At 52.7% G+C, this 9,793-nt stretch overlaps 1 protein-coding gene across 1 annotated transcript in view; it reads left to right on the forward strand.

Annotated features, from left to right (window-relative positions):
- ADAMTS2 (ADAM metallopeptidase with thrombospondin type 1 motif 2) overlaps positions 1-9,793 on the forward strand; it is a 238,136-nt gene that overhangs the window by 190,398 nt on the left and 37,945 nt on the right. The window contains exons 8-10 of the mRNA XM_049649005.1: positions 459-602; positions 1,079-1,211; positions 2,548-2,661. Coding sequence (XP_049504962.1) covers positions 459-602; positions 1,079-1,211; positions 2,548-2,661 — 391 coding nt within the window. The remainder of the gene's footprint in view (positions 1-458; positions 603-1,078; positions 1,212-2,547; positions 2,662-9,793) is intronic.

Genomic DNA, 9,793 nt, shown 5'->3' on the forward strand with positions numbered 1-9,793 from the left:
GGGGCTCTGAGGGAGCCTCGGCCAGAATTAGAGAGCTTGGAGGCAGGGAAGCCACAACCCAACCAGGTGTGCAAGCCCCAGGCATCCCCTGAATTTGGGGGCCGGGCAAGCTTGATTGTAAACCTCGCAGGGCCGCTGGGTCTGTGCAGGGATGTGCACCCCATCGGTTGAGTGGGTGGAGACTCCGGGCTGCAGACGCCTCCGCCTCCACTGCGTTCTCAAGAAACAGCGCCCCCTGGAGGGCAGGATCCTGAGGGGCAGGCCTCTGCACACTGGCCCCCAAGTGTCCTTGGTTTTAAGAACCGAGCTGGCAGAAAACCCATCTCGGGACAGACCAGAGAAAACCACGGGGGGAGGGGGGCGGGGAGCCGCTGGGGGAGGTTGGGGCGGCCCCCCCGCTGCCAGGTCAGTGTGGCAAAGGTGTGGCCAAAGTGAGGCTGCTTTTGTCCCCCGCACAGGCTGGGCATGGAGCACGATGGGCAGGGCAACCGCTGTGGTGACGAGGTGCGGCTGGGCAGCATCATGGCGCCGCTGGTGCAGGCAGCCTTCCACCGCTTCCACTGGTCCCGCTGCAGCCAGCAGGAGCTGAGCCGCTACCTGCAGTGAGTACCTCCCCGTGCGTGTCCCGTGGTGACCCCGCAGCCCTGGGTTCAGCTCTAGGAAGGCGCATGCACAGCACCTCCCCCCCCCCCCCCCCCCACCCCCGCCCCCAACCCAGTGTGCCTGGGCACAGCCCCAGGCCTCAGCCCTCCAGCCTGGGGCACAGGGGAGGGAGAGGGAGAGCAGTGCAGGTGTGTGTGTGTGTGTGTGTGTGTGTGTGTGTGTGTGGTGGGGGGAGATCCCATTGTCAGGGTGCCCCGCCTGGCCTGAAAAGTGGGCGTAGCAGCTGCACCTTTAATGGGATGCCTGGGTAGCTTACAGCTACCGAGATGCAGAGGCAGCACAGCTGAGAGCTGGAGTGTGCAGACAAGCCCACCACCATGGCTCCAGGAGGGGCTGCGGCTGCCTCCTGGGCTGGACATCCCCCTCTCCCCACAGCACTGAAGGCCGCTTGTGGCACCTCTGTGTCTCCTCACAGCTCCTATGACTGCCTGCGGGATGACCCCTTTGCCCACGACTGGCCGGCGCTGCCCCAGCTCCCAGGGCTGCATTACTCCATGAACGAGCAGTGCCGCTTCGACTTCGGCCTGGGCTACATGATGTGCACAGCAGTGAGTGTCAGGGCACCCTGGGGGGTGGGGAGGGGGCACCTCACCCTGACTGGCTAGATTCTTAGGAGGCAGCTGGTGTTGGGGCGGCTCCAGAGGGCAGGCCGGAGCAGGCCTCCAGGACGGCAGCCTCTCCCTCTGCATCCACGGCCCCTCACCCACTTGGCACCCAGTGCCCACCTGGCAAGTCCGGACATGGTCCTGGTGACCAGGGCTGTGACCAGGGCATCAGAAGGGATGGTGGGGAAATACTGGTGAGGCCTCTGCATTGCCTTCAGAGTTCAGGAGGGCTTCCCAGAAGAAGTGAGGTATAAAGGCTAAGTGGGAGGAGAGAACATTCTGGAAGGCAGGAATCACATGTGCAAAGGCCTAGAGGTGAGGGAACATAGCGTACAGAGAACCCACCAGTTGTTACTAGGATCTAGTGCCAAGACAGAGCCAGCAGTAGGAACCCCAGCCATCAGGATTGACTGTACCTGCTGATCAGGGCCCACCCTGTCGCAAGCAGTATGGCAAAAGCATTAGTGTGTGTTAGCATCTGACCTAATGCTCCTCTCAACTGCATGAAGGAAGTATGCATAGTATTCCCACTTTACAGATGAGGAAACTGAGGACTTAGATAACATGCCTAAGGCCACAGAGCAAGCAAGTGGTGAACTTGGGTACTGATGCAGGTGGTCTAAGCTCTTGCATGACTGCCTAAAGAACTTGGGGGGATTGATTCTCATGACAACAGGAAGCTCTAGAAATGTTTAAAGAGGAGGATAGCATGGCCATATCTGAGTGTCAGCTGGATCCCTCAGGGTCATCCTAGAGGAAGAGGTATGGGGATAGCCAAACAGAAAGGCCAGAGAAGAGGTGACTGTGAGGTCCACGGAACAAATACCAAGGGCTGAAGCAAGAGAAGGGCAGAGGGGAGAGCTCCAGGAGGGCTTTAGGGGGTGGAGTCCTCAGCAGGGGGATAGTAGGTGCCCCTAGGGCCCTGCAGTGACAGCTCCTCCTAGCCACCAGCCACTTGTACCTGGGCCAGAGGGATGCCCACCAGCCTTCCTGCCAGGTATACTGACTCCCAGCTGTCTGTCCAGACTCCATGGCAGGTGCCGGGGCCAAGGACTGGAGGCTGGGGAGGCCCCTCAGCCACCACAGGGACAGGAAGCAGCTACTGCATGCTGGAGGTTGTCACAACCTCAGAATCATACAGAGCTCAGGGCACCACACATGGGCCACCATGGGCCACCAAATCGTGCCTGACTCCACCCTGTCCAAGAGGACCCTGGGGGACCCTAAGGGACCTGCAGTGGGAGGCAGCCTGGTGAGCTGCTCCTGCTCTCTCTTCTAGTTCCGGACCTTCGACCCCTGCAAACAGCTGTGGTGCAGCCACCCTGACAATCCTTACTTTTGCAAGACCAAGAAGGGCCCCCCCCTGGACGGGACCATGTGTGCACCTGGCAAGGTGAGTGGGAGCAGAGGGCAGGCAGTGTGACATGCCCTGATCTCCAGGGACAGGCCCTGCACCACAGGCAGAGCTGGGTGAGGGGTCTTCTCCAGGCACCCCTGCCTCCTTCCTAATAAATCCTCACATATGACACCAGAGTTTCTGTCCCCTCCACTTCGAACCCACTATTTCTTCTGTCGGAGCAAACCTGGTGTCTCAGAGTTTCTCACTGTGCTCCAAGCACCCCCCAACTCAGGAATCCCTACTCTGAGGAGCAGTTTCAGGGTTCTGGCAGTCTTCTGTCCCCCCATGGACACTGTGGGTGACTGGGTCACTTCACTTTAAGGCCAAAATTGGGGGTTGGTGACACCTGGGTCCCTAGCCCCAGCATCATCAGGCTTAGCTTAGCCTCTCCATCCCTGGGGCCTCTGTGTTTGCCCCCTGGTGGGCACACTTGTTCCCTTGAGGCGGCTCCAGGCTCCATGGCTGGCTGCCCCGGCACCTGCCAGCAGCCTCAGACCCACTTCCCACCCTCCAGCAACTTGACAAAAGATGGGCTTTTCTTACCTTGTCCTTTCTGCCGAAACTCTGGGCTTGGTTCTCACAGGCTCAGATGAAATCACATGCTCACTCTTCAGCAAATCACTTGCTGAGGGCTGGCTCATGCAGGGGAGCCAAAGCGTGGGTGACAGACCACTGATGACAGACCATGTGGGCTCAGCCCACAGAAACCCTGCAGACCTGGTGGTTGGGGATGGGGAGTGGGGAGTGCCGACAGCACCTGTGCCCCAACATCAGGCCTATAAAGGCCCCCAAATCGTCCAGGCCTGAGGTCCCTCCATGCAGGCCTTAAATTCTGGCTACTTTTAGTTCCTGGTAGAACTTCTTCAAGACACAGATTTCTAAGCCCACTCTTAAAGATTTTGGTTTAGGGTAAGGATCAGGAATTACTTTTGGTTTTGTTTTGTTTTGTTTTGTCTTATTTTTAAATTATTTTTTAATTTTTAATTGTAATAAATTTAGTAATTTAATTTTTTAATATTTGCCCTTTTAACCATCTTCTACAATTCCATGGCCTTTTAGTACATTCACAGTGTTGTGCACCTGTCACCATTATGTAGTTCTTGAACTTCTTCATCACCCCAAAGGGAGACCCCATTAAGCAGTGACTCCCCTATTAAGCTGTCTCCAGCCCCTGGCAACCACTAATCTGCCTCTGTCTCTAAGGATTTTCCCATTCTCAAATTCCACATGAATAGAATCACACAATATGTGGCCTTTTGTGTCTGGCTTCTCTTGTTGAATGTTATTAAGGTTCATTTGTATTGTAGCATGTGTCAGTGTTTTATTCCTTTTTATGACTGAATAATATTCTACCTCATGCTTAGACCACAATTCGTTTATCTGTTCATACATTGATGGACATTTTGATTGTTCCCACCTTTTAGTATTCGTGAATAGCGCTGCTATAAACACCTGTGTACAATTTTTTGCTTGAAGCTCTGGGAATTGTTGTGGTTTTTTGTTTTTTGTGTTTTGTTTTGTTTAATCAAAATTTATTTATTTATTTTCAGGAAGAGAATTTAGTGATTCATCACTTACATATAACACCTAGTGCTCATCCCAACCAGTATCTTCCTTAGAGGCCATTACCCCTTTAGCCCTTCCCCCCACCCAACACCCTGCCAGCAACCCTCAATTTGTTTTCTGTATTTAGAAGTCTCTTATGGTTTGTCACCCTCTCTGTTTTTATCTTATTTTTGCTTTCTTTCCCTTATGTTCATCTGTTTTGTATCTTAAATTCCACAGATGAGTAAAATCATATGATATTTGTCTTTCTCTAACTGACTTATTCTGCTTAGCTAATACACTCCAGTTCCATCCATGTTGTTGCAAATGGCAAGACTTCATTCTTTTTCATTACCGAGGAATATTCCATTAAATATATATACCACATCTTCTTTATCCATTCATCAGTCATTGGGCATTTGGGCTCTTTCCATACTTTGGCTATTGTTGATAGTGCTGCTATAAACATTGGGGTGCATGTGCCCCTTTGAATCAGCATTTTTCTATCCTTTGGATAAATACCTAGTAGTGCAATTACTGGGTTGTAGGGTAGTTCTAGTTTTAATTTTTTGAGGAACGTCCACACTGTTTTCCCAACCCCATTTGCTCAAGAGACTCTCTTTTTCCCATTGGATATTCTTTCCTGCTTTGTCAAAGGTTAGTTGGCCATACGTTTGTGGGTCCATTTCTGGGTTCTCTATTCTGTTCCATTGAGCTAAGTGTTTTTGTGCCAGTACCATACTGTCTTAATGATTACAGCTTGATAATACAGCTTGAAGTCTGGAATTGTGATACTCCAACTTTAGTGTTCTTTTTCAGGATTGCTTTGGCTATTCGGGGTCTTTTCTGGTGCCATACAAATTTTAGGATTGTTTGTTCTAGCTCTGTGAAGAATGCTGGTGTTATGTTAGGGTGGGAACTGGTGATTTTTAAGAGTGCGCCCAGGTGATTTGGCAATGCCCCCAGACTTCACGAGCTGTTAGAAGTTCGAGGTGGGTTGTTGTTAGTAATATGCCAGGGATCTCGTAAAGCCAGAACTGACCACATAGCCCTCCTCCTGCACAGGAGCTCAGTGGAGGGAACACGGGCCCAGGAGCATTTGCCACATACCTTATGACCAGCTTTGTAAACACTGAGCTGGGGGCTGAGACTAGCTAGCATGGCTTCCTGCCCCATCCGTGTCCTTACTTTGGACCCGTCCACCCTGCACAGAGAGAAGGTGGATGCGGTGGGAGGCAGCCCTGCACAGGCTTTTACCCCACAGGACCCCCAGCCGCTGGGAGGAACATGGTCCAGAGAATGCCTGCACTTCCAGCCAGTCGGCCCCCCTTTTCTTGTGAGGAGGGTGAGGGGAGGTGGTGTCTGGTAAGAAAGGTGCCCAGATGTGGCCAAAGTGCTCCTCCTCACAGAAACCACTGACCTGGCCACTGCCCTTCCTTCATTTTAGGTGGTGGGACCCTGGTTCGTTTAGCCCAGTAAATAAAATTACATTCTGTTTGTTAAATAACAGAGCAATGTTGAAGGCATCCGGGGCAGAGCTGGGGCTGGGGTCAGCCCACCCTGGTTCACAAGAGCACAGGGGAAAACTGACCCACATCAGGGATTCTTGGTGTGTGTGGAGGGGGTGGGTGCAGGGACACAGGAAGAGGCAGGCGCACATCCTGGGACCTATCACACTCCTCTGCCTGTGTGTGTTTGTATGTTGCAGTCTTACTCGTTATTGCGTGTAATTTTTTATTTGGGAGGCAGCCCTCCCTTACCTTCCCCTTTCCTGCAAAATAGGGGAGTGAGGAGGGCACAGGCAGAAGTCTGGCCTCATTGGAGAAATAGCAGGACATCTCAGGGATGGGGAGGCATGGCTGTGAAGAGTTTAGCTGTCCCTTTCCCTCTGGCCCCAGGACCACCACCACCCCCCCTCCTGCAGGGAGTGACAGAGCTTAGGCTCAGGACATAGTGTGGCCTCCTAGGATCCTCATTGTCCACATTCTCCAGCAGCTCATCCCAAGCACGTTGTCCCCTCTTGGCCTCCACAGCCAGATTATGTCCCTGCTTGCTTAGTGTTGTGTATCCACCATTTCCCAGGGACAGAACAATCCGTACCTACATTCCACACACAGGGATGACCTAGAGAGAGCAAACAAATGAACCACCCGCCCTCCACCCTCTAGGTTCACGGTGAGCCTGCCCTGGGTCAGAATCTGTGAGGACCGGGTAGGCAGGGGATGTCAACAGCACCCTTGGGGTTCGGGGCCCCGTGCCTCAGAGAGATGAAGCAGAGACGATCAAGGTGGGGAGGAGCAAGAGCCAGTGGTATATGGCTCTCCCATGGAATCAAGTGGTGGGTTTGGCTGAGAGGGGAGAGGGGAGCATGTTGCCCTCTGACAGAGAAGTGGGCAGTGGGCCTGAGCATCAGTCTGCTTGGTCAGATTCATTCATTCATTCGTTCCTTCACATTCACTGCATGTGTCTTGCCCCTCCACCTCCTTCAGACCTTACTGTCTGTGGCGGTCAGCCATGAACATGAAGAGGCAGTGAGGACGGGGCTGGGGAGTGGCCCGTTGGGGAACCCAGAGAGGCTTCCCAGTCAATGACCTCCACTGACGCCCGAAAAGTGAGAGGAGCAGTCCAGGTGGGAGACGGTGCAGGGCGGGAGCCTGGTGAGGAAGGCCAGGGAGGGCAGATGAAACAGGGAGGACTTGTGTTTCATAGTACAGTGTATTTACATAAAATTTGACATGGAGGAAGGCCAAGAGATCAGAGAAACAGTTTGTTTGTCATGGATCCCGAAGGAAGGGTTCCAGGGGGCCATGCTCCGAAGTACCAGGGTGGGTCAGGTTAGGAGGCAAAGCATGGGAGCAGCTGTGGTTTCTGTAGAAACGAACAGGTGAGGCAGGGTAAGCAGGCTTGGGATTGGTCAGTGTGAATAATTTCAGTGGGCAGGAGGGACTGATACCTCTGGTATCATCCAGTACCTTTCCCCAGGAGTGATTCGAACAGGAGAAGGTGACCTTGAATGTGAGAGTCTGATAGAGGAAGTGTTTGGGTCATCAGCTCTGGATTATTGGTTGGTTTGCATTTAAAAATCCCGCTACTGGGTGAGTTGTTTACTATCCTTAGAAACTGGCTAATCCTGGAAGGGGCAGTCCCTTTAGGGTCAGCAGGGGTCCAGATGTCAAAGCATCAGAATCCAGGAAACAAAAAACTTGGTGATTACCCATGGCTCCCCAGGAGGCTACAGTGACAGCCTGTCCCTGTCGTGCCCTGTTCAGGGTGCTGGCAACGTTGCTCAAATCTGCTGCCAGACAGGCACGCCCTGGAGCAGAGTCAGGCCAAGCACAGAGGGTCCTTTCAGGTGCCCTCTGCCCCACAGGCCAGGCTGGTGGGCTCACCTTGCCCTCCCTGATTGAGCCAGGGTTGGAGCAGAGGGGGGTCAAAGATGGCTCCCACCTCAGCATGTTGGCAGGAAAGAGTCCTCCAAGTGCTCTCACATTGACACACAGCATCTTGGGGAAGCAACACCCACTCTCCGTTTTCATGAATTTAGTTTCAGAGACATGGGCCTGGTGTAAGGGCCCCATGATGCCCTTGTGTCACGCCTCATGTTTCCCTTGCACAGCTGAGAAGGGGCAAGCAGGCATAGTGACAGGGGCAGCCCAGGATCTGGACCCAAAAGTTCAAGCCCTGGGTCTCCTTCCTCACCATGTGACCTCGGGCATCCTTTCTCTTCTCGGGCAAGTCACCTAAGTGTCCAGCTCACTTATCCTCACAGGCTCCTGGCATGTGGTACCCACCTGGCACATGTTGGCAGGTAGAGGAAGGCTGAGGACCGCAGTGGTTCAGAAATGCTAACTGTGCACTTCCCTGAAACAGGCAGTCTACCTTTCAGGCTTTCAGAGCAACCCAGCAGAATTCCTGGCCCCTGCCTGGATGCATCAGTGTTCTCCACGGTATTATCCTGTGAAGCAGCTCCCTTGGATTTGTCACAGGCTCAGGATTCACTCAGGACAGGTGGCTTTGTGCTTTTAAATGTTTCAGCCTCTCTATTGTATGAAATATTTGTAGGCATTTAAACATATGTTTATAAAGCATTTTTAATAACCTTAAACATGTTTTTTAAAATAATAGCACTGAGGCATCGGAGTATGAAATTGTTCACGTGGGGCGATGTCAAATGCTCGTAGTCATTCAGGAGGAAATAAAACAAAATATCGGAAGGATGTCTTCTGAGTGGTGGAATTAAGGGTAGTTTTCCTTTCTTTCTGCCTTGCTTCGTGTTCTCTACAATGCATGTGTATTGCCTCTGTGCATTTGGACCCAAATTTGTGGGAGAGGTGGCCCATCACAATGTGGGATGTTCTGAGTTGTCCTGAGCCCAGCTTCCTATTTCCAGACTTGGCACCAATTTGTCCCATAGGGACAAGGGTACCACTGTCTGGCCTCCTCCATCCTCCTGGTCCTTGGTGCCCTCGACCAGCAGTGACTTGGAAGTTGGACCCCAGTCACAGTCTTCAGAGATGCCAAGAGCCCTCTCTCCCTCTGTGTCTGAGTCAGCTCAGGGTGCTGTAACAAAAATGCCATAGACTGGGGGATTCAACAGCCAACATTTGTCTCTCCCAGTTCTGGAGGCTGGAAGTCTGAGATCAGGATGCCAGATGGGTCAGGTTCTGGCGACAGCTGCAGAATGCCATCTGCCCTTGCTGTGTCCTCACGTTTCAGAGACAGAAATAGTCTTTCTAGTGTCTTATTATAAAGGTGCCAATCTCATAAGGGGCTTCACCCTCATGACCACCAGGTCATGTGATGGGTCTAATACCATCACATTGGTGCTTAGGCTTGAACATAAGAATTTGGGGAGGATGCAAACATTCATTCCACAGCATCTTCTTACCTGGGCCGTCTTCCCTGCCTGCCAGCCCCACCTTGCACCACCAGCTGGGGGGCCACCAGCCAGTGTTTCTGTGGGTTCTTTCCTTCTCTTCCATGATTGAGTGAGGGGCACTTTGGGGTAAGATATGAGGTAACTGTGGTCTGGAAGGTCATGACCAGCATCATTGGTGGCCTGCAGACACATCTGCCTGACCCCAGGCTTGCCAGCTATGCACCAGCCTTATGATGGTGGAGCCTTTGACTGCTTGCCCAGAGCCTGGGAAGGAGAATCTGGAGAGTGGAAGACTCTGTCTCACCTCACAAGGGCTCACACTGGTATGAAGGCATGTCTGGGAGTCCCTTGGTAGGTTAGGAAGGGTGAGAAGCCTATGGAAGGAAGGAAGGAAGGAAGGAAGGAAGGAAGGAAGGAAGGAGAGGGAGAGAGGGAGGGAGAAAGGAAGGAAGGGAAAGAAGAAGGAAGGAAGGAAGGAGAGGGAGAGAGGGAGGGAGGAAGGAAGGAAGGAAGGAAGGAAGGAAGGAAAAGAAGAAGGAAGGAAGGAGAGGGAGAGAGGAAGGAAGGAAGGAAGAGAAAAAGGAAGTAAGGGAGGGAGGAAGGAAGGGAGGGAGGGAGGAAGGAAGGAAGGGAAAAAGGAAGGAAGGAAGGGAGGGAAGAAGGAAGGAAGGAAGGGAGAGAAGAAGGGAGGGAGGGAGGAAG

The sequence above is a fragment of the Panthera uncia genome, assembly GCF_023721935.1.
Source record: "Panthera uncia isolate 11264 chromosome A1 unlocalized genomic scaffold, Puncia_PCG_1.0 HiC_scaffold_17, whole genome shotgun sequence".
NCBI lineage: Eukaryota > Metazoa > Chordata > Mammalia > Carnivora > Felidae > Panthera > Panthera uncia.